At 47.1% G+C, this 24,159-nt stretch overlaps 1 protein-coding gene across 3 annotated transcripts in view; it reads left to right on the top strand.

Annotated features, from left to right (window-relative positions):
* Positions 1 to 2,857: 2,857 nt before the first annotated feature.
* TMTC4 (transmembrane O-mannosyltransferase targeting cadherins 4) overlaps positions 2,858 to 24,159 on the top strand; it is a 60,139-nt gene continuing 38,837 nt past the window's right edge. For all 3 annotated transcript variants that reach the window (XM_045588770.1, XM_045588769.1, XM_045588771.1), the window contains exons 1-5: positions 2,858 to 3,010; positions 5,965 to 6,177; positions 12,076 to 12,191; positions 13,351 to 13,567; positions 20,279 to 20,366. In XM_045588770.1, the coding sequence (XP_045444726.1) occupies positions 6,019 to 6,177; positions 12,076 to 12,191; positions 13,351 to 13,567; positions 20,279 to 20,366 (580 nt within the window). In that variant the 5' untranslated portion in view covers positions 2,858 to 3,010; positions 5,965 to 6,018. The remainder of the gene's footprint in view (positions 3,011 to 5,964; positions 6,178 to 12,075; positions 12,192 to 13,350; positions 13,568 to 20,278; positions 20,367 to 24,159) is intronic.

The following is a 24,159-nucleotide window of genomic DNA, read 5'->3' as shown; positions in this document are numbered from 1 at the left end:
TCGTTGCAATTGTGATAAGAACTATGAAAGTATAGAAAGAGGGACCTGTGGGTGCTTGGAGAGATTATTCCAAAGGAAGGCTTTTCTGAGAAGTTTACCTTTGAGCAGCGACCTGAAGGATGAACTAGACTTAGCAAGGAGTTGCTGAGGAGAGCAGGGGGAAATGCTGCAGGTGTATATGAACAGCTCAGGATGGAAAGGAGCCCAGGACACTGTGGGACCAGAACAGGCCAAGGTGGCTGATCCTAGAAAACAAAGCTGACAGGAGCATGAGATGGTTCAGGAGCAACAGGCAAGGGGCCAGGGCATGGAGCAGCATCTGGGTCTTCAATCTAAGAGCAATGGAGAGCAGAAGTGTGCCAGCAGGGGCCACAGTGAGAGTGAATCGTCCTGGGATCAGGAAATAAGGAGGGCATTATCTGTAGAAAACTGAAAGACAATAGTAAAACTAAATAGAACTTATATTCACCATACAGTACTAATTCTAGCGATGTCAATCAGTAGTGTACCAGTAAATGTTTAAGCATTGGTCCTCTGGGAGAAATAAAGGTATATATGGTTGCTGATATAAAGGATGTTTAGCACAATGTACACATAATGATAAAATGTGCAAATACCTTTTATTGCAAATTCATATAGTTGGTGGATTCTCATGGAATTTTGTTAGCTTTTGTTAGTTTCTGCCCAAGGCTTGTACCTGTATCCAGCAGATGCTTGTCATTCAACCAGGCCTGATTTCACAAATGGAATTGCATCTCCATCTACTCTTTTCCCGAACAAACTTATTGTCATTCAATATATGTGATCTGTTAAACTATGTCTCGACCTTGTACAGATGAAACCCATTAAACTAAACTTTTTGTTTCAGCACTAAGCATAACACATGTTAAGTATGATCTACATTATTAACATGTTCTCTAACACCTTCTTAAGTCTAGAGCCAATGAGCAAAACAAATCAAAGCTGAGTCGTAATGTTTGTCAATTTCCATGGTGTAAATAACCCCATGGAGGCCCATGGCAGTCCACCAGTGGGACATCGCTGAATGTGGTGTAGGAAGGCACGGGCAGTAAGGCATTGTGTGTAGTGCTGAAAGTGGAAAGAAGTGGACAGTCTTGACAGACATTTAGCAAGTAGAATCTTGGTGATCTGTCAGGGGACAAGGGTAAACCCATCACTTACCACAGGGAAGAGGAGTGAAAAGCCAAAGGTTGCGATTCTTTTGGTTATGTTCTACCCGAGATGGTTGTGTGACACAACCATGTGGAGAAGCTGAAGAATAGGAAACTAGTTACATGGGTCTGGAGGTCTGAGAAGGAAGGATCAGAATCGTAAGTGTGGGGCATATTGATTAAAATCTTGGCATTAAATCATGCAGGGGAAAGGTGTGGCGTGCAAGGAATGGGCCCAGACCTTTAAAATACGTCATCTGGAGGTCATAGAGAAGCAGATAAGCAAGCCTAGGACACGGGAAAGATAGAGTACCGCTATCACTAAAAGAAGTGCGAGCCTTAAGAAGGAAGAATGAATTTCCCTTAGAGATCAGGTAAACTGAGGAAGGAGATTGTTCTCTGAATGTGGTGATTGTTGGTGTTATTGGAGGCAGTTTCGTTGGAAGTGTGAAACCAAAAAGTGAAAGAAGTGAGACCAGGAGGATGTGGGCAGGCAGCTCTTTCAACGCCTTCAGCTGAGAGTAGGACAGAAGCAGGGTGGCAGGGGGAAGGTGCGTGTTGTCCGGGAAGGCTCCGGACTGATTAAATGCTGTTGATCATACAGATTCAGTCAAGAGGTCAAGGTTGATGTTAGAATGCATTCGGTGATACTGGAAAAACCGAGGGGTAGATTGGAATCTGCGCTTTCAAGAGTAGGTTGGGCCGAAACCGGTTTGGCTCAGTGGATAGAGCGTCAGCCTGCGGGCTGAAAGGTCCCAGGTTTGATTCCGGCCAGGGGCATGTACCTCGGTTGCGGGCATATCCCTGGTGGGGGGTGTGCAGGAGGCAGCTGATGGATGTTTCTAACTCTCTATCCCTCTCTCTTCCTCTCTGTAAAAAATCAATAAAATATATATATTTTTTAAAAAGAGTAGGTTGGTAGGTTTGGAGGTGGAAAGTGGATACAGTTTCTCTTTGTCTTGAAGCAGGCGACAAAGTAATCTGAGAATAGAAGTCATGGGGGGCAGAGTGGCAATCCCGTTGGGACTGGGAGTTTAAGGCAAAGTGACGATTAGTGCATGAAGGTGGATGGCAGATTTCGCCAGAGCAGGGTTCACGGGTCAGCAGGAGCATGAAGACCCTTGGACCTTGGATGAGGACCTGCTACAAACAAGGCGTCCAGGCCTTGGATGGAAGAACGCGGTTTCAGGCCAGTTCTGAGAGGCAGAAAGTGGAGACACACGTTTTAAGTAACCCCTCCCAGACAGTCAGAGGTCTAGAGTTCTGGTGGTTCCGATGCAGCTCCTTTTCCTGCAGGGAGGCTGCAAGCAGCTCGAGAGAATGCGGGAAAGGACGCGGCGCTGGCCGACGACAGGAAACAGCACGCGCCTCCCGCCTCCGGCAGCGACGAGAACCCGCGATGGCCCGGCCCGCAGCCCGCCGCTCCTGGCCGGGCAGGACCGCCCCTTCCCGCCCCGGCCCGCCGGGACTCCGCCACCACCACTTCGCTTCCTCCTTTCCCGCCCCGCCGTCCAGTCCCTGCGCTTCCTTCGCTGCGGACCGCCCTTCGGGCTTGACGTCCCGGGTGCATCAGCCAATGGGCTGAAGAGGGACGGCCGCAGCGTGAGAGTGACGACAGCAGCAGCCAATGGCCGCAGGGTGGGGGCGGGCCGAGCAGGGGTGTGTGTGAGTGAGCGCCCGCACGCGTGGGGAGCTGCGGGAGGTGCGGGCGGCGCGCGGTGCGGGAGGGGGGCGCGGCGGGCGGCCCCTCCCCGTGCCCGGCTCCGGGTGGGCGACCCAAGCGGCGGGAGTTCCCGCGCCCGGGAGGGCGATGCGGCTGCCTCCCGGGCTCCTTGCAGGTAACGCGCGGGGCGGCTCCTGCAGGGCCGAGTGGGGCGGAGCGCGCCGCGGGGCGAGCAGAGTTGGGGTGCGGAGTGGACGCGGGGTCCCCGCTCCGCCCCCCGGCCCGGTCCCCGCGGCGGGTCTGCTGGGGGAGTTGGCTCCGGGACCGCGATTGCGAGCGGGGTCACGGGGACGCGGGCGCCCCGGTGTAAGCTGCACGCAAGCCACACGCGGGACAAAGGGCTCTGCGCGGAGGGTGCGCGCTCCCCCTGTCCACGCCCCGCGTGTCGGCTCCGGAGTTCCCTGCACCCGGTGCAGTGGTCACCCCGACTGCTCCAGCTCATCGTGGGAGGTCCCGGGAGCCGGCGGCACCTGGCCTCGGGGACCCGCACCACCCCGCGCCTGGCCGCGGTGCGGGTTAGGGCTGGGCGCAGCCTGGCCGCGTGGCCGTCTGCCCGGGGTGAAAGGCGGCTCCCCTGCAGCGCAGCGAGTGATCCCTGCTCCTCGCTGGCTGCTGAGCCGAACGACCGGGAGCCCGTGCCACTGCCGGGGCCACCCAGCCGGCGCTCCTTGCGCGCGGGCTTGGAGTTTGGGGAAGCCGAGCAGGTGGCCCAGCGAAGAAGTGGGAAGGAACCTTGGATCCTAAGGGAGGGAAGCTGCTCAGAGGCGGGGAGGCCAGGCAGAATGGAGACATGCAGAAGGCAGGAACTAACTGGGCATTCCAGGGTCTCTGAGGGGCCCTGCAGGAGAGGAAGAGGGGGAGACCGACTCGGCTTTCTTGCTGGCTCCCCAGGATCCGGCCCTGATCCCAACAGGGCACCCCCCAGATGTTAGGGTCCACATCATGCCTTAATCTCCTGTTACCTGAGCACCAAAAGATTAGTCTGTTACAGTCTGAGGTAACAGGTGAGGCCTGGCAATTAGTTAAAGAAGCACAATTTTCTGATTCAGTATTCTTCCCGTGAGGCTATTTGAGCACCTTTTGTGAAATAATACTCAAATATGTGGGACTAAGGTAGATACCATCAAAGCCTTCTGTCATGTTCACAGCTCTGTGGTGCATTTAGAACTGTGTGAAGTATTTGCTTTCCTCCACGTTAACTTTTGGAGTCAAAGAATACTTGATTAGCTCCATATTAAATCATGGGATCTTTCTAACTATTCAGTCTGGTTTATGTGTCTGTCTTAAGTAATAGGAGCGATTTGTTTAACTGAAATGTAGACAACAATGAATGGTTGGGGCCTGCATGAGGACTTGGATTGTGTTTGCAGCTGTAGTTTGGAGTTGAGCAATAGTTTATCCTTTCCTCAGAAAAGAAAGAAAAGGCAGCAGCAGGTAGCAGCTGGAATTCCCCCAGCTCCCGCAGAGAGCTCGCGTTACCTCAGGTGGGGAAGCTCGAGGGACCAGCAAGCAGGGAGAGATGCTGAGCCTTTCCTCTCTGGATTGGAAATCTGAGAAAGCCATCAGATGAGTCTTGTTGACTGTCGGGTCTGTCTCGACGTTCACGCAGAAGCCTATCAAAAAGATATCTGTGACCTCAGAGGGCCTCTGTGGCTGACTTCTTATTGATTCCATAACCTGGGCGATTCCCTGGGAGACCTGGGAACAAATGCAATCCAACTGCCTTCCCCGTTCAGGGGCCTGGGATTCTCCTCTGTCTCAGCAGGAAAGGGATGGGGGCAAGTCCCTTAGCTAGGAAAGACAAGGGCCTCGGAACCAAAAATTTTCCAAAGAAAGCAGTTAGTTATGTACCTGTGCTTTCCCCCACCTTGAAGAAGGTACTTGTAATGACGCTAACCATCCGTGGGCATTTATGAAAGCCAGTGTTTCTAAAGGCAGTGCTTCTAAGCTCTAGGTGCATTTCCTGGTTCATCCTCTTGACAACCATGTAAGGTCAGCACAGTATCACCCTCCCATTAGAGGTGAGGAAACTGAGGCCCAGAGAGGACAGGAACTTAACCAAAATGGAACCCAAGCAGTCTGACCCAAACATGGTTCTGGTAAATGCAAAGAACGGACCTATTCAAGGTGTGGTGGGAATGGGGACAGATAACATGCTGGTTTGGGTGAATTCCAAGGCAGGGAGCTCTTGCTGCTGGGAAGTGACTCCGCTTTGCAGAGTCTCACCGGAAGTGGGTCCTGAGACAATAGGTAGCATCCGCCAGGCCAGAGGACAAAGTGGCAAGGCTGAGACAGACATTTCTAGCTTTAACATTTTGCCTGTTTGAAAGAAAAGGTAAACATAAATGGATATTTTTAACTTGACCCCTACACAGATATTGAAGGTCTCACCTAGAATCACTTCCCCTCCTCTTTTTGATACAGCTCAGCTCTTTCTGCGATAAGGTATTACCTCAGACCAGTCTACAACATTCTCTCCTTCCTCTGTCGTCCATGTGTGAAGCACTGACGTGGCCATCCGTGTGCCCTGCCTCGCTATCTCTATCAAAACTCCCCTCTCCTAGATTTTCATCTAACTGGCCTGACTTCTCAGAATCCCAGTCATGTCTCATATCCCCCACCAACCCCCACATACAATGTGATAAGACCAAACCGTGAATATTTCTTGATTTTTCTTGATTGGATGCAGTAAGATGGTTAACTGGTGTGTTTTTTTTTAATTTTGTAAACTGATTACAAGCCTGTAAAAAAAAAAAAAAATCATTTCCAAGAGGAGGTTGATAAGTATAGGAGTCCGTTACATCAGTGTTTCTCACAGATAATCCAGCATCAGAAACGCAGGGGTGTCAGTCTGCTAGGCTGCAGTTGGGCCCCGGAAGATCCGAATGTGTCCCAGGTGGTTTTTCTGCCCACCAGAAGTTTGAAAATGGCACCTTACACTTCCTAAGGAGTGCATGCTCTAAAATTGCAGCATCGTGGCTGTCTAACTCTTACTCAAGGTATGTCCACGGCGGAAGCATTCCTTACAGTGCGCTGATCAATAATCGTAGCCTGTTATTTTTCTTGCAGATTTCTAACCTGCAGAATGCTGGAGCCAGAGACGGACAGCCTGCAGTTTTCAGAATGGCCGAGCTGGAGGCCGACTTGGCGCACATCGTCCCGTCCTCCGTCCCCCCTTTCCGGGCTAAGTTGGTCGTGGGCTTGGCTTCCCTCCTGTGTTTCGCACGCAGCTACGATGGAGAGTTTGTCTTTGATGACTCTGAAGCGATCGTTAACAATAAGGTTTGTATCTCAATTCCTTCCTGATAAACTGACGTTGACCACTCGCCTACGTCTCAGTCCTGATCTACGTTTGTGTTGAATTGTTTTCCCTTCCACGTGGGGTAAGCCTTTGCCTGGGCTCCAGTTGTGCTCTAGATTCCCCATTTAATTAATTAATTAATTTATTTATTTATTAAATATATTTTATTGATTTTTTACAGAGAGGAAGGGAGAAAGATAGCTAGAAACGTCGATGAGAGAGAAACATCGACCATCTGCCTCTTGCACACCCCCTACCGGGGATGTGCCCGCAACCAATATACATGCCCTTGATCGGAATCGAACCTGGGACCCTTCAGTCCGCAGACCGATGCTCTACCGCTGAGCCAAACCGGTTTCGGCTGATTTTTAAATATAATTTATTGAGAGAATCATCGATCAGCTGCCTCTTGCACACCTCCTACCGGGGATGTGCCTGCAACCCAGGTACGTGCCCTTGACTGGAATCGAACTGGGACCTTTCAGTCTGCAGGCTGACGCTCTATCCACTGAGCCAAACTGGTTTCAGCTCCCCATCTCTTTTAGATAGTGTCTCCTGGGTGTAGGGCCCCTTTTATTGCTGGCAGCGGGGTCTCCAACCCCTGCCTCCCTCGGGCTCTACCCTCCCCATATGCCCTCTGTGATGTGAGACCACAGGCCTCCCACATGTATCAGAGACTGTTATTCTAAGATTTCAAGGCGAGCGTTTTGTAGGGCCTTGCAGACGGAGGATTTCAGGGTTTGTGATAAATCCCCTGAACTTCTAGGGCAGAACTGTTCCAGGAAAAAAAAGAAACTCACACACATACTGCAGTGATCATCCACCAAAAGGTACAGCAGGCAGCGCGCGGGCTTCTTTGTCCTTCAATGATAGCATCGGGACAGCTGCTGACAGCTGCTGGAGGGTGGGGAGCGCAGTGCCTGCTCGTTTCGCGTTCTGACTCAAATTTGCAGAGTCAGCGAAATCCCAGCACTTGTGCTCACCAGTAGGTGCTACATCGGTCCAGGGAAAGTGCTGCCTCTTTCCCTTGCTACCTAGGGGTAAGGAAGAAGACATAAGGTTGTGGGAAGGAAGGAAAAAGATTTCGGCGAGCTTAAAGAAAACCAGAACAAGAGAGGCGGAGGCAGGCAAGGGCCGAGAGGAGACAGACCGTGGAAATGGCCCAGATTAGAGACCTGTGACAGTCTAGTTACTCAGCAGATATTTTATGTGTATGCCTTCACCAATGAAGAGGGTTTGAAGGAATATACTAGTTTTTCTCTCTACCTGTGTTTCCCCGAAAATAAGACATCCTCCGAAAATAAGACCTAGCCCATGGAAAGATAAGACATCCCCTGAAAATAAGATCTAGCACATCTTTGGGAGCAAAAATTAATACAAGACACTGTCTTATTTTCGGGGAAACAGGGTAGTAGGTACAATTGTAGCAACTCTTTGTCCCACCGTTTTTTAATGCTCTGAAATTTTTTCAGTCATGGATTCAACCAAATGTGGGAAAATTCATTATCACATTGGAAATATTGGGGGAAATTGTCTATGTGGCAAACATTCTTTTCCAGGAGGGCTGAGAGGAATGGCTGTTTTTTGCATGTATTTTATTTTCATGCATTGCAACTGATTTTCTCTGTTTTGATGGCACATATGGCAGCATTGTTGACGCTTGCTTTTAATTCAAGTTCTTCGTTTGTAGTTTTCCTCAATTTACCCAGCCGTTACTGCAGATGTTTCTATTTTAGTTCTTTTTAAAGCCAGGCTTAAAGGAAAAAGAAGGACGTTTGTAGCCCTAAGCAACTGTGTTATGTCACACGCGTGGCTTAATAGTTATAGAATTCCTAACAAGGAATCGAGGGCATGACTTGACTTTAAAATATTTATTCTTCGTTTTATTTTTATTTTATTTTTTAATATATATTTTTATTGATTTTTTCACAGAGAGGAAGAAAGAGGGCTAGAGAGTTAGAAACAGCTATGAGAGAGAAACATTGATCAGCTGCCTCCTGCACACCCCCTATTGGGGTTGTGCCTGCAACCGAGGTACATGCCCTTGACCGGAATCAAACCTGGGACCCTTGAATCTGCAGGCCGATGCTCTGTCTACTGAGTCAAACCGGTTAGGGCTATTCTTCATTTTATTGAGAGTTTCTTGACTCTTCCACGCTGGTTAAGTGGAAGGTATTTAAGGCGTTAACTTATATGGGGGAGAACTTCCATAAGCAAGGCCGGGACAGCTGGAGCTCTGTGGGATGCGGGATGCCCTGGGGGGTGGCTGTAGTTCTCCTTCCTTCTGGGTGGGGTTAGGCAGAGGAAGCCACGCGGCGTGGCTCCACGGCACATTGTCAGTGTTTTCTAGAGCATCACACTGCCCCTTTGTCAGCTCGCTAGCCCTCCTTTTTCCTTTCGTGTTTCATGAAAGGCTCTTCTCCCTTCCCTGGCACCGTGCCTACCGTCATGTGAAGCAGGCTGTTACTGGGTGTTACTGGTGTTCAAGGCTGCTTTCCAGATGCGTCCTTGCAGTGTCCAGTTGCCTTCTTTCATTGAGATGATGATTTTCTCTGAGACATGGCGTTAGCAGGAATTTCATACATAACACATTTTTCCCATCAATCCTTATCAGGAAAAGTCGACCGTCCTATAGCGCACCCCGCTTGTGTAGGCTACACCTAATCAAATATTTAAAGCTTCGTTGGTGTTTACTTACTGCTCACGTGGAAGGAAAGAGCCTCTGCCCAACCCTTTCACAGCCGGACAGGTGCTTCTGGGTCAGTGCAAAAGAAGATGGACTTCCAGTTTCATAACTGAGTGGACTTAGTTGGTGGGTGGACCACAGGGTCTTCCAGAAATAGCTAACCGACTCAGAGAGGGTGTGGGTACATGCAAGGCCTCTGAAGCGGACACCCACTGGAAGAGAACTGCAGCCTCAGAGTAGGTATCAGGTGACCAGCCTTGTATCTCTTGCCTCTTCTTCTTCTTCTTTTTAATATATTTTATTGATTTTTTTACAGAGAGGAAGGGAGAGAGAGAGAAAAAAACATCGATCAGCTGCCTTTTGCACACCCCCCACTGGGGATGTGCCCGCAACCAAGGTACCGTGCCCTTGACCAGAATCGAACCTGGGACCTTTCAGTCTGCAGGTCGACGCTCTATCCACTGAGCCAAACCGGTTTCGGCTCTTGCCTCTTCTGAAGCCTGTCCCTTTGAGCCAGCAAACACTTCAGTGGCCAGGACTCGCTGAACTCCACTGGGCGCCATGGACACTGAGGGCTCTCTGTACCAGCCACGATTTGACACACTGCCTCTGTGTGCGGCATTCCCCGCCTTCTGGTTGTTAGATGCTACAAAGACTGTCCAGTTCAGACGCAGACACAGGCACAGACGTGGGCTCTCCTGTCAGGTGTACCACCTGCTGGAGTGAGGAGCTCATAATGCACAGAGGTGGGGTCTGGAGGTGCCCAGGCAGCCTCAGGGAGGTGCCAGCGGTGGGGATTGTGGGTGTGCTCCTGGCTGCACAGCCCTGACCTGTTTTTCCAGCCCGTCTGGGCGTGCGGGAACCTTGCACTGACTTTAAAGCCTTCCCTTTTTGCTCACATCAGAGTTGATTTTGGTTACTGCAACAGTCTTGACTGATATATCATGCGGTGCTCAGAACATCATGATGTCTAGTCCCTAAATTATTCCTGTGTAATTATGCTTTAAAGAGAAAATTAATACTCAGTTTTGTTACTCCACAGTAGCTTTTCTTCTTGTTAGAGACAGTTTTAAACAATCCAGTTTCATATTTAAATGTAAAAAAAAATACATGTTTTTAAGCATCCATAATACAGTACCAAATTAAATTACCTTAGTAGTAAGATAGGTATACTTTTTTAAATAGCTAGTGATATGTATCTTTAAAAAATTATGTGGAAGTTGTTTTTCCTTTAATTTTACTATCTGCTTAGCTCATGACTAAAAATGAGAAACTTAAAAAAAAAATACATGTTTATCCACACTCATGAGAGAAAGTAGCAGTGATCTCACTTAGCTATATGGTCCATTCATTGATTCAGCATAGATTAAGCATCTTCCATGTACCCCCAGCAAACACCAATGTGTCCCAGGCCTCTTGGAGCCGCAGTCCAGCGGGGCAGACAGATAATAGTCACTAGACTATAAATTGCCAGTGTGCCAGGTGCTGTGAGGATGGTGCAAGATGCCCAGGACCCACAGAAGGAAAATTGCATCAGCTTAGAAAGGTTATAGCTCAGTGGCTGAGATATGAATGGCAGGAGGAGCTGCGTTGTGTTTCAGGGTGAAGCCTACAGCCTTGGCTCCCGTCAGTCACGCCCTAAGAGGCTCCTGAGTCTCAGTGTTCCTCAGGGTCCTTCAGTACTCGCTGCAAGCACCTCTGAGAGAAAGGTGCCCTTGAGTTTCGCCTGCTACCAAACAGTCTAGGCTCTCCCCCAATGAACCCGGAACTGGGGTTCAGTTCAGTTGGAAGTGGGGTTCAGAGCAGTCTGGAGCTTTTGTCTCTTTCCTGCCAGGGCAATCCAGTGGCACAGTCAACCGCCCGTTCTCTGCGCGCAATGTGCACGCCTCCGGGGGCTCTACCTTTCGCCGCTCCCCCGAGGTTCCGCCTTACAGCCCAGGCTCCCTCTGTATGAGCCTGGGTTCCCAGGGTCTGGCCTAGAACTGGGGTTCAGTGCTGTTGAATCTAGGGTTCAGCACAGTCCAGAGCTTTTATCTCCTTCCCTCTAGGGAACGCCAGCCAGGCACTCAGCCTCCCCCTCCTCTCCGGCTCCGTCCTCTCTGCGCGCGCAGTGTGTCTCTGTACCTTAGGCTTTTACAGCTCCTCTGCTTTTCCTTCTGATTTTCTCTTTCCTTCTTGTTGTAGAATTTCTAGTCAGTCGATTTTCCTGTAGTTCTGGGTAATGTCCATTTTGTATTTTAGTTATATTTTATTGAAATTGTTGTGTGAGGCTGCAGTTAGGTGTTACCTATGCCGCCAGGAGCTGAGTTGTGAAGAGTTGAGGAGTGATCTGCTGGATGGAAACCTGAACATGCAAAGCCTTTGAATGGATGGTAGCAAGAGCTGCGTGGGGATCAGATGCAGGCCATTAGCAGATCACTGAGTCCAAGAGATGAGCCTGCAGAGACTGGTGGGAGACAGAGCACCCGGACTGTGGCATCTATGTCAAAACATCGGCTGTGTCCTAGAAAGGGGGGAGGGAGGGTGCTGTAGCATTGTTTTAAGCTGAGGTGGGTGGAGTGACTCGATTTGCATTTTAGAAAGAGCAACGTGGAGAATGTGTCAGAGGGCCCAGGGGACCTGCTAGCAGCCCAGGTGGTGGAAGAGTTGGAGAATCTAATCTAATAATAGAGTAATATGAAAATTAACCATTACTCTGCCACACAATCCACCGCCACTAACCAATCAAAGTGAGTATGCAAATTAACCCAACAAAGATGACGGTTAATTTGCATATGTGGAAAGAGGGAGGAGTGTAGACTGAAGACAGCATGCCATAGAAGGAAGAGGGAAGGAAAGTGGAAAGCAAGGCAGCTGTGGCTGCTGGAGGGAAAACACTGGCAGCACCTGCAGGGTGGGGCGAGGCAGTGGGGGTGGCTGGCACAGCGGGTCGGGCATGTGGGGCAAGGCGTGCAGCAGTGGGGCAGTGCACATGGCTGTGGAGATGGTGAGATGGTGGCCCCACCCCACCCTACCCTCCGCATCGGGGGATGGGAAGGAAGCCCACTGGAAGTCTTGCAGGAATATTCCTGCAACAGGTGCCTCGTAGAAGTATTGTAAGGAACTTTAGAGAAGGGGACTCGTGAGGGCTTAGCTCTGAGTTCAGGAGTCAGGACTCCTTTGTTCCGAACGTCCTCTGGTTGTGTTCCCGCAGGACCTCCGAGCAGAAACGCCCCTTGGGGACCTGTGGCATCATGACTTCTGGGGCAGTCGGCTGAGCAGCAACACCAGCCACAAGTCCTACAGGCCTCTCACCGTGCTGACTTTCAGGTGAGGAATGACTGTGGGCTGCCCGCGAGGGCCACCCACAGCGTGTGCGTTATCACGTTCCAGGTGGCATGTGACAGGAGTCCCGGGTCTAGGAGTCCAGGGAATAGTTCCCAGGGAAGCAGAAGCCACTCGCCTCTAGGGGTTTCCAAGACGTATGTGAAAGTTCTATGTGTTAGGAGTTAGGCCACAGGAAGATGGAGAGAGCCTGCCTGTGGAAACGTCATCTCAGGGCTTGCTTTAGCAGAAGAGGTGCTAAAAGTGGGACAACAATACAGAGGCTAGCACGGCCCCTGTCAGGGATGACATGCACATGGGTGAAGTGTCTGTTTTTCACAGCTCCTGGAGGTTGGACCCTTTGCTCGTGCATACCTAGGAAACAACACGAGACAAGGCAACATGTGGCATCACATGAAATTGCCATGTTTTTCCCCCACTACGAATAAAAGGCATCAATCTTCCTGCTGTTACCAAGTCAATAGGCAAAAAAAGAAAGAAAAGTTAAAAAACCAATCCCGCTCTCCCCATTAATCAGGGAGCTGTTTTGCATGAAATAGATTTATTCACCACACAGAGTTCCTATTCATAGCTATTTCTTTGACGCATTAAACACTTGTCTATAGATCTCTCAAAGAAGCATGGAGATGATGAAATGGAACCACTGGTAATGGGAACGCAGTCAGGAAAATAAGAATCCCTGACAATGAAAAAGTGGTTCATTGTTCAGAAGCCTGGTAGAAAACCTGTACTTTCTTTTCTTTTTCTTTTTTTGAATAAGCAAGTTACATGACTATCTTATATCCAGATTCCTGTGGGATAGCCATGAGTAATGTGTGATCCGTTTTGTTTTTGTTTTTCAGTCTTGCCTTTTTTGCACTTAAAAATTCCTTCCGCCTTCCCTCTCCGCGTATTTTCTGTCCCACTCCTCTGAGATCCCCTTGTCATCCTCTTCCCCCCTCTGCAGCTCATTGTTCTTACCTTCTCTCCAATTTCCTCAGCTTAGCGGCATTGTTTATCTGGGTGTTATTTTAACCAACATTGCACAAAGTCTTCTTTTCCTCCTTGTAGCGTTTTTTACTCACCAGCCTTTCCCTGTAGATGGTTTGCGTTTTGCTTCAGGTGCATCTGCGCACCTGGTGTGAGCACCCTTCCTTTGCCGCAGGATTAACTACTATTTGTCGGGAGGCTTCCACCCGGTGAGCTTCCACGTGGTCAACATCCTCCTGCACGCCGGCATCTCGGTCCTCCTGGTGGATGTCTTCTCGGTGCTGTTCGGCGGCCTGCAGTACACCAGCAGAGGCCGGAGGGTAAACCTGGCCCCCAGGGCGTCCTTGCTGGCCGCTCTGCTGTTCGCTGTGCACCCGGTGCACACGGAGTGCGTGAGTATCGCCCACCCGCGGCCCCCGCACGTGTGTCGGTGTGTGTCCTAAGACAGCCTTCCTGTAAATGCTCGTAGAGCTGTGGTGGTGCCCTGCCAGGCGTTTGAGACCATCGTAGGCAGGTCCAGCAGGCCTCTCTTACGGGAAAATGCAGAGTCCCGGTTGACGAAGACTTTATAACGGCAGCATGGTTTGCTCGCTGGTGATGCTCTCTGGTTCCCTCCTATACCCACACTGTAAAGGTGTGCATATTGCATGTTGCCTGGCTTTGGGGTATATAAGCTAGAGGCCAAGGTTACCTTTCTCCATTTTCCCGTGTTCGCTGAGAGGTGTATAGTTTGCAAAATACTCCCTCGTACTGTCATGATTGTCACAAACACTCTGTTGGATCGGATTGGGCGGCATCACAGTTTCACTTTACAGAAGAGCAACTGGCCTGGGAGGACCGATAGAGGACTTCTCCCAGGGCAGTCATGTGGCTGGCGGGTATAGGAATAGAACTGGGAACCTGGCTGTCCCAGGTCTGTGCAGAGACGCTGCCACCATGCTCTTGAGTTGAACTAGAAAGCTGGTCCCCAAGTCCTGCTGTGACATAACTCACGAGTTCTCCCCACCTACCTCCTCTTCTCCTTGGCGCTCCCGGCGCCCACATGCCCAGGGAAAAGAGAATGTGGTTTGGCAGCTCCTGATGGGCCTGACCCGCTGTCCTGTGGGCCGTGCCTTTAGTCCACTGAGCTGCTGCTGAGTATATTTGGTAGAAATTATATGGGATTTTCAGAAACCATGCTACCTACCTCCATGGGAACCCTTTGAAAATGTAAATCATCATGTTTGCTGAGGTAAAATATTTTACTTTATTCATTCTGTGAGCATGAAGTACCTCATATAAAATACTGCATGTACTTTACTACTTCTCCGCAATTGATTTCTGAATTTCATGTGTTATTAAATACCTATACATTAACCAAGTGCTTTGAGCATCTTGGAATTAAGTTTCAAAATACTGAGCAAAATTCCTGCCTTTAGCATCTGATTTTATTTTTTTTACAGAGAGGAAGGGAGAGGGATAGAGAGTTAGAAACATCGATGAGAGAGAAACATCAATCAGCTGCCTCCTGCACACTCCCTTCTGGGTATGTGCCTGCAACCAAGGTACATGCCCTTGACAGGAATTGAACCTGGGACCCTTGAGTCTCCAAGTCGGATGCTCTATCCACTGAGCCAAACTGGCTAGGGCTAGCATCTGATTTTATAAATCTTATTAAACTACCTCTTCTTTGGTATTAAGAAGATTGTGGAATTGTTCTTTCAGTGTTCTTTAAAATTTTATCTACTTTAAAGCTTTAAAAAATTCTCATAATGTTTTACTTCAGCAAATTCAGAGGGCTTAATGTATTGGCAAGCTGGGAACTGCTGCAAGCTATATGTTTGTGTTCAAATTAGAATTTGTTTCTGTCCTAGTTCTCTTTATGGCCTAAGTATGTGTTGGGATTCAGAAATAGTGTACACATTAATCAGAAATAAGGGTATTTCAGGCAGAAGTACTGATTTGGTACTTATCTGATGTAGTGTGATCTTAAAGAAGTTTTTCTAAAACTCTGATTTTAAATATTGAAAAGTTAGCTTATAAACAAGTTTGAAATGCCGACAAGTATAACTGGATGTGCACACACCTCCCCAGATAAATGCAATCGGGAATGTTACCACCAAAATTCTACATTTGGGATATTTAAAAATAAGCCCAAAGAAATCTAGCTTTAGGAGAAAGGGGAGTATATGAAAAAAATTTCTTAATATCTCCTACCCTTCCATTCTATGAAAGTCATTCGAATTCATAATGCAAGGAAAAGTTTAGGGTTATTAGAAATTAGCATTCCTAAGACAGATAATTTATATATTCACCTTTTATTGTTTTGACAAATAGTATTTATCTTTATCTCCCTTTTATTTTCTGTTCTACATGTAACCCAGCTTTAAAGTGAGCATAAAGCAGGACTACCCAAAGAATCAGATGGAGCAATGGTGGGCAAACCAGAGCTTGCTAGCCACATGTGGCTCTTTGGCCCCTTGAGTGTATTAACGCCACTCCTTCAAAATAGACTCACCCAGGCTGAAAACTGACTTCTGCCCATGGGCCACAAAGTTTCAATCCCACTGTACATGTGCACCTGCACATGGTATTTTCTGGAAGAGCCACATTCAAGGGGCCAAAGAGCCATATGTGGCTCGCGAGCCGAGGTTTGCCGACCACTGAGATGGAGGGAGACTCTTCAGAGTGTTCCAGGGCAGGACCGAGGGAGCCGCCCTGTGCTGTGGGCTGGGGCCTGGCCGGGGTCCCTAGTAACGACCCTGGGCACAGCATTCTCACCTCCTGCCCCCACTGAACATGGACCTGGGATGAGGATTGAGGATTTGGGAGTAATTGTGCTGCTTCTGTTCACATTTATGAAGGGAAAGTCATGGCAGTGTAGGTCCCTCCAGTGTTGGTACTGCACTAGTAAATTTCCCTATATTAGCATTGACATGTTTTGTGCCTTAACATTAATATTAAAAATGTTTTTGCACAATGAAAATAAGAACCTACATTTTCTGTGCCCTGGCTGGGTGACTCGGTTGGAGCATTGTCCCATGCACCAAAGGGTTGTGTGTTCGATTCCCAGTCAGAGCACGTACCTAGGTTGTGGGCTCCATCCTTGGGGCGCATGTGGGAAGCAGCCTCCCTTCCTCTCTCTATAAAAATCAATAAAAGGCATATCCTTGGTTGAGGATTTTTAGAAAAGAGCCTACGTTTTCCAGTCTTTGGGGTGATCAGCCGTCCACTTAGCTTAAGACTAAGGGGATTATGGGATAGCCCTAGGCAAACTGAGATTGGTCAGTCACACCCTACGGACTTCCTACCTCATGGTCTCCAGTTGGTAGTAAAATAATTGTCATCCTTTTCTTTGTTGTTTTATTTTATTTTTGTAAGTTTTATTGTGGGAAGTATTACATATGCTCCCTCTTTCCCCCATTGGCCCCTTCTAGCCCACCCCCGCCCCAGGCCTCCATCACCCTATTGTCTGTGTCCAAGGGTTATCCATATATGCATACATGTAATCCGTTTGATTTTGCTTTCCAATTCCTATGAATGTCTCTTATTTTCAACTCTGCCACCCCAAATCACTCTGGGATGTTTGTATTCAATAGATGGTAAGGGCTCTAACACCCTAGTCACCAGAAGAGGGAGGGGAGCTAAGGGAGCCAGTTGCCTAGTTCCTTGTCTCTCTGGAGACCAGGAAGCAGCCCTGGGGGTTCTCTGAGGACACAGTGCAATTAATTATAAGTTTTCATTTTCATCAGAGCACTGATGAAGATGTCCAGTTGCCTGAGTTTGGGTATCAGAGAGGGATGCTCAGGCCTCCTTAATCTGCCCGTTCAGTAAACCCAGAGCTTCGTGCTGAAAGCGCTGGGTGGGGAGACGTTCCCCTGTCACCTCCTCCTAATTCCTCCCTGTGGCCCCTGTGCACGTGGTTCCTAGTGGGGAAAAGGGAGCCATCTGCTTTAAGGATTCGGGAGGGTTGGGGGGAGGGGGGACGGTTGGCAGTGATTCCTCTAGAGAACTGTGGAGGAGGAAGAAATTTTAGTCTAGGTTTTTTCAGCTGGTCTAGTAATGAAATCACCATGAGACAGATTAACAAGAGAAAGTAACCAAATTTAACTACATGTGTATGTATGGGAGCCCCACATACATGAGAAAGTCAGAGATCCCATATACATGAAGGTTCAGAGACAGAAAAGGGAAAATGAGGTATAGAAGGCATCCTGCACCAAGGAATGATGGGAGATGCCTTGGGGTATCAGATGGGGGGGTGGGGGGGAGGAGGAAAATTTGCAGGCTGATAAGAGCAGATGTTCAGTAATTAGAAGTTTGCCCTGCCCTATAGGTAGTTCATGAAAAGTTATTTCTGATAATAAGTCATTAAGGGCAAGGCCCCCAATTTAGATTTCTGGATAGTTAAGGGAAGAGCAGAAAATTTTTCCTGAGCCCACAGGGTCTCAGCTGCCTTCAGCTCAAAATAGCATGCCAAAATGGTGCATTGTGGGAAAATTTGTTCTGAACCCCTTCAAAATCCTGATATGAATATTTAAGGTTATTTATAAGAAAAAAAGTAGCCTTCGTAAAGAACTTTGCCTGAAAATATATTATGCAAAAATGAGAAAGGAAGAAAAAGTCTCTTTGTACTCATGCCCATTTACCAGTTAGATGTGGTGCCCGCTTGGATAGTCTTTTACAGTCTTGTCTGTGAAATCTCTTTATGTGAAAAATTTACCGTAAAGACTAAGTACTCTCTTTACTTGAAAACAATTGCCATACTGTTAAAAAAAAAACCACGTTTTTCTCTCTGTCAGACCATGTAATGTATATTGCGTAAAACTTGGTAGTGTCTTCACAAGCTAGCCAAAGAAGAATATTTGTTTTAAAAATAAGTGATGTTTAAAGTTCACAGTAGTGAACCTGCATCAAGAGTTCAAGATCAGAATGCATAGTTGCCCTTAGCATTTCCTATCTAATCAGCGTAGCGGGAAACTCCTAGTAAAGGGTTAGTTAGTCTCTAACTGTCCCGAGGTAACAAGTGGTGGTTGTTTTGGCTCCCGTTCTTGTATTTATCCAAACTGCTTCCTTCCCCTTCACTCTTTTCAAGGAACCTTTTTCTCTGAACCCCCTTCCCAATCCCTTCATGATCTGAGGACCCCTTTGGATAAGCTTCTCTGGATTGACTTTGCTTGTTTTACTCTCTCGAAGGAATTCGGGTTCCGGGCCACCCTCAGGCTCTGTAGATAGCCACAGCTGGAAAGTGCCCTCCTTTCTCTCCCATCTCTCTCCTGGCGGCAGGCCCGAAGGACCAGCTGCTCCATCCCTCACTCACCAAGGTGCTCTGGAGCCCCTGACCTGCCTCACCCTCAGCTGCTGTGTCCTGTTTTCATTCCTTTCTGCTCCTCACATTTACAGAAGTGCAATTTGGGATTCCTGCGGGGAACTGACAGTGAGCCTGCCCCTACTGTGTGCTCTGCCCGGTTTCACTTCATTCCTGATTTACTGCATCCCTTAGTGAGTGAGTGACAGGCCAGACTGGTCGAGAACTCTCATTGCATATTTACTTCACTCGTGACCTGATGGCACCGTTGAACCCTCCGGCATGCCGGCATAGTCATTCAGACCTGCTGAGCCTTCGTCCTTGGCTTCCTTCTTCGATGTGGGTGGCATTCACAGGTTGGAAAGAGTCATCAGCCCTTTCAGAGACGGAGGGACACCACAGGCTGCCATGTTCACCTGCATCAGGAGTTCAGGATCAGAATGTGCAATTGCCCCTCAGCTTTCAGAGCTAACTAGTGTGGCGGGAAACTCGCAAAAGGCTTTCTTTATAGCTCATTGCTTATACACACACTCGTGGTTCATATGTAAATATAGTAATTACATGTTCATTGCATGTTCTCTTATTTCCATTTATAGAATAGTCTTTATTCTGTATCTCATATGTCATATGTGCCCTCTAAGAAAAGGTGAACTTACCAGTCATTAAAGTGATACCTAAAGAACCACTTTGATAAATGTCACCATCCAGGCGCTCGTTAGTAAAGGATGCCGCATAAACTAGCCCAATACTCATGGGTGGAATTCTGTGTCTTTCATTGCCACGAAACATTTGGAGAACACAAATTGTAGTAATCAGCCTGAAAGAAATGAAACGCGAATTGCATTATTGCTTCATTGTCACTAATATAACGAAGGGAAGGACAGTCGGCAGATGTAGAAAATGTGGGGAGGGATGGTAGAAATGTTATTCTGTTTCTGTCTTACTTTTCCATTGCTTTTGAAGAATCCTTTCCAGATTAACCCACTTCATCAGTTTTGGTCTGATGGGAGGAAAAGGTGGCAGAGGCAGCTTTGAGTAATTATTCCTGTCTTTTTCTATCTGCCTGATGACTTTTAACCCTTACTTCCCACCTTCCCTTCATGTTTTGAATTGAGTTTCCTTCTTTAAATATCATTCCCTTTCAGCTAATAGCATTTTCCACATGACAGTCCACTTTGGAGACATCAGAAACACAGGTCTCTGCCACCCTTGGGGACAGGGTGCTAACGAACAGGGCTTCTGCTACATACGTGCAGACCATACAATGGCCAGCAGTAGGTTCAAAGCAATCCGACTTTCTCTTAGAAACAGTTAACTCAAGTCATAGACCAAAAGCATAAGAAAACCAATCTACACTAATAAATGTGTAAGATGCAAATTGACTGTACCTTTGTGATGCCCACCAGCCAATCAGGAGTGAGTATGCAGATTAACCCAACAAAGATGGTGGCTTAATTTGCATATGCAGGTGCTGAGCGGGAGGGGGCGGGGCGGCAGGTGTTCTGCACTGCCCCAGCCACTCCGGGCCTCTGGGCAGGGTGGGAGAGTGGAAAGGCAGCTCCAGGCTGGAGCAAAGGGGGTGCCAGCAGCCAGAGGAAGGAAGGCTTGCTCTTGCATGAATCTTCATGCATCGGGCCTCTAGTTCTAAGATAAGACCTCGGGCTGTTGAAGGTACGTAGATTATTTTAATAGAGATGGCAGAGTCTAATAAGGTTTTTGTTTTCTACTTCTAAGGAATTTGTATTTCTTAAGTTTAGGATTTGTCAAAAAAGAATTTTTTTTAATGTAAATTTCTTTTTCTTCCCCTTCTTTTAAGGTTGCTGGTATTGTGGGCCGTGCAGACCTCCTGGGTGCCCTGTTCTTTCTGTTATCCTTCCTGGGCTACTGTAGAGCGTTTAGAGAAAGTAAGCGTGATGTTTGTCTTCTTCATTTTGAGATGGGAAATTATTTGCTTATATAAGGTCATCCCTTTGAGGGAATGTGGGGAAAAGGTGTATGCCCTCTGTAGGTGTCTTGTTTCACTCCACTGCTTTTTTAATAATGCAGAGTTTGGACATCAGTAGTCACACAGGAGCAGCCTGCTAGGCGGTGAGACCAAGAGCTTCTGCCCTAGGCACTGAAGCAGTTGTGATTGATTTTTGTGATTTTATTTCCAGCAAAATTGTAGGAGAAAAAAAAGCTTTTGGTTCTTTTTTTTATTAAAACCTCATGGAAGGGGGGGTGGGAAATAGAAAAATGCTGAAATGGATAGTTATGCACCTGCAGTGTGAGGTTCTTGTTTTTTCATCGGAGTATTATTAATACTTACAAAATCTGTTGACTTTTTCTCAAAGACAACTTAAAGTGTCAGGAAGTACCATTTTATTAATTTTAACACATCTTCCTTTAAAGGAACTACTTCCTATTCTGAGTAGATTTCAAAGACCCTAGAAATGCTTTTTGAAGAAAGTATTAAATGTTGATAGTTTTAACCTATTTGGGGCACATTATTTAGGAGGTATAATAAAACCTTCTTTTAGTCGAAGCCGGTTTGGCTCAGTGATAGAGCGTCGGCTTGCGGACTGAAAGGTCCCAGGTTCGATTCCGGTCAAGGGCATGTACCTTGGTTGCGGGCACATCCCCTGTATAGGGTGTGCAAGAGGCAGCTGGTCGATGTTTCTCTCTCATCGACGTTTCTAGCTCTCTATCTCTCTCCCTTTCTCTCTGTTAAAAATCAATAAAATATATTTAAAAAAAAAAAAAAAAAACCTTCCTTTAATTCTAACGATTATTCTTATGAAATAATGGAAAAATTATCAGGACACTAAAAATTCTATCAAGTGAATTGATACATTTATTATTCTCCTTTAATTGAATATTCTCACAGAATTGTGAAAAACTATAGATACTGTATGTATGTTTTCTTGGGTCCTTTTACGAATCTTTTCTCTGTTCCAATTCATATACATACATTTTCTGATATATGTGTCTGTTTTTAATTCATGTGTAAATTATAAAATTATATCTGAGAGCCATCCAGACAAAAGAGAATTTTGTTTTGTTTTGTTTTGTTTTGTTTTGTTTTAATAAAGCCTTTGGAAACGTAATACCACAGGTAAAAGTGCTTAATACTTTGACTCATGAAAAATTAGTTACACATATTTCAGTATCAATGGAATTATCTTAACTCTTAACAGCAATATAACCTTTCTTTTTTTACTTCAGGAGCATTCTTTTAACATTTATGACATTTTTACTTTAAAATTGGAAGGAGACTTTATAAAGAGATTTGTTGTAGGCCTTTCATGTTAAGGATGCAGATGTTTTCAAGAAAGCTAACCTGGGAATACTTAGTGCTCGCGCACCAATAACAGTGCTTGATGTGGCTTCAGCGGAAACCTTTTTAGGAACATGAATAGGTTTTCGTTTGGTTGGAGCGACTTAGCACAGTTGGAAGACGGATGGATGAGTAAGGAATTCCGCCTTTGAAGAAGCCTTCCTGATGGCCTCGTGTCTGCAGGAAGGCCTGGCCTTCCCAGGCTCTGGTGTTCTGTTCACTTGAGCCCTCTTTAGGAAAAGGAAAGAGTGGATTGAATGGCATCTTTGGACCCACCTCCAGACTGGCGTGGCTCCTCGCAGTCACCGACAGCTTGCTCAGTCTTTGGAAAATAGAAAGCTGTCGGAAAATAGAAAGCTGTCGGAAAATAGAAAAAGCTGTTGGAGGTTGCCCCTCTACTCACATCCAGGCCTCAGGGTCTTGACCCTGAAAGTCATTTTTGGCCACAGACTTCAGTTTCCTTCCTGTCTTCTGACCGTGGCCTCTTGCCACGCAGGCGTGGAGTTAAGCTGTCTCAGAATGGCTTCTCCTTGGAAGTTTAAAGTGAGCTGGGAACACCCACCCCTCAAGCTGCACTCTCCATCCTTGTGAGTTGGTTTTCGCTGCCACTTCCAGTTCTCACTCATTGTTTTCACAGATTTTTATAAATCTGCCTCCCATGCTTGTTGTGGGTCTGGAGGTGCAGAACCACGGGACTCTTAAGGGCGGAGCTTACGCTCAGTGACTCGCTCATTTGGAGGAAGTCCTGTGTCCTACACACAAGGCAGTTCTCTGTCCCCTCCTCACGAAGGTTCCGTGTCCCCAGCCCCACCGCTGTAACCGCAGGATTTAGCGATGCCCAGCCCTGTCCCTTGCTCTACTCAGGTGGCACCACTGGAACAGCCCCTTCACTCTGCCTGCCACTGCCCTGTCCTCTCTTGTCCACCACTCCCAAATCCCTCTGTCTCAGTGCTGATGAAGGTGTGTGGAGCCTTTCCTAGTCTCTGTTGACACAGGCACTATGTGTTGAGCCTCTCTTCCCTGTGTCAGATTCTCCATACTCCTTTTTAAACATGCTAAAATAGAAACTACTTCTGCCCTGGCCAGCATGGCTCAGTGGTTAGAGTATTGGCCTGCATACCAGAAGGTCTTGGGTTCCATTTCTAGTCAAGGGCATGTACCTGGGTTGCAGGTTCCATCCCTGGCCCTGGTGTTTGGGAGGCAGCCAATCGATTTTCTCTCTCTCACCCCCTTCCCCCACCTTTCCACTTGCAAAAACTCAATGGGGAAACATATTTTCAGGTGAGGATTTTTAAAAAAAAAACAACACAACTTTTTTGTTTATAGAGAATACCTTTCTGGAATAATTTTTAAACATCATGGTAATGTCCAGCTTCACAATATAATATGATGGCCGAGTCTTGTTTAAGAGGAGCAAAGTTTTCACAAAGTGGTACTAGCTTTACAGAGGAGAAACAGTGAGAGCTCTGTGCAAAAATAATTCTGGTTCAGGAATTCATGATGAGACACTTCTGATTCTGTTCTAAAATGGCATACAGGATTATCCGTGTTGGTCATTCATTCTCTCACCAATAATGAATCAAACATGAGGGCATCGTTGTAGCAGGCCCTGTGTCAGGCACACAAAACCTAGAAGGACACAGGCTTGCCCTTGAAGGACATAGAGCCTGGCATAGTTTGACTAAAATAAAGCTTCCATTATTCAAATTACTCAGGGAACAAAATATTCTGACTACTCTGTCAACGTTTTCCTCCCCGTAGCCTCCTCACCGCAGGTACTCGATAGGTACCGCCTTCTTTCGGGGTGTGTTTATGCAGAATCGATGACTGTGACCTCTGTACTGCCAATTTCTTTGTTTGCCCTGGAACATACAATTCATTCTTTTATTGAGATATAATTAGCATATAACATTGTATTCATTGTAGGCGTACATCATAATGCTTTGATATATGTATATATTACAAAACGATCACTATAATAAGTCTAGTTGACATTCATCACCCCACATAGCTATACCTTTCTTCTTTTTTTTTTTAAATATTTTATGATTTTTTACAGAGAGGAAGGGAGAGAGATAGTTAGAAACATCGATCACCTGCCTCCTGCACACCCCCTACTGGGGGATGTGCCCACAACCAAGGTACATGCCCTTGACCAGAATCGAACCCAGGACCCTTCAATCCGCAGGCTGACGCTCCATCCATTGAGCCAAACCGGTTTCGGCATATACTTTTTTTTTTTTTTTAAGATTTACTCTCTCAGCAACTTGCAGAAATACAGTACAGTATTAACTGCTGTTACCATGGTGTACATTACACCCCAGGACTTATCTATAATAATAAAAGGTTAATATGTTAATTAGACTGGACATCCTGCCAGA

Source organism: Pipistrellus kuhlii, unplaced genomic scaffold, assembly GCF_014108245.1.
Source record: "Pipistrellus kuhlii isolate mPipKuh1 unplaced genomic scaffold, mPipKuh1.p scaffold_m20_p_3, whole genome shotgun sequence".
Classification (NCBI taxonomy): domain Eukaryota; kingdom Metazoa; phylum Chordata; class Mammalia; order Chiroptera; family Vespertilionidae; genus Pipistrellus; species Pipistrellus kuhlii.
The sequence above is the reverse complement of the archived record's forward strand: the minus strand, read 5'-3'. Positions and strand labels throughout refer to the sequence as shown.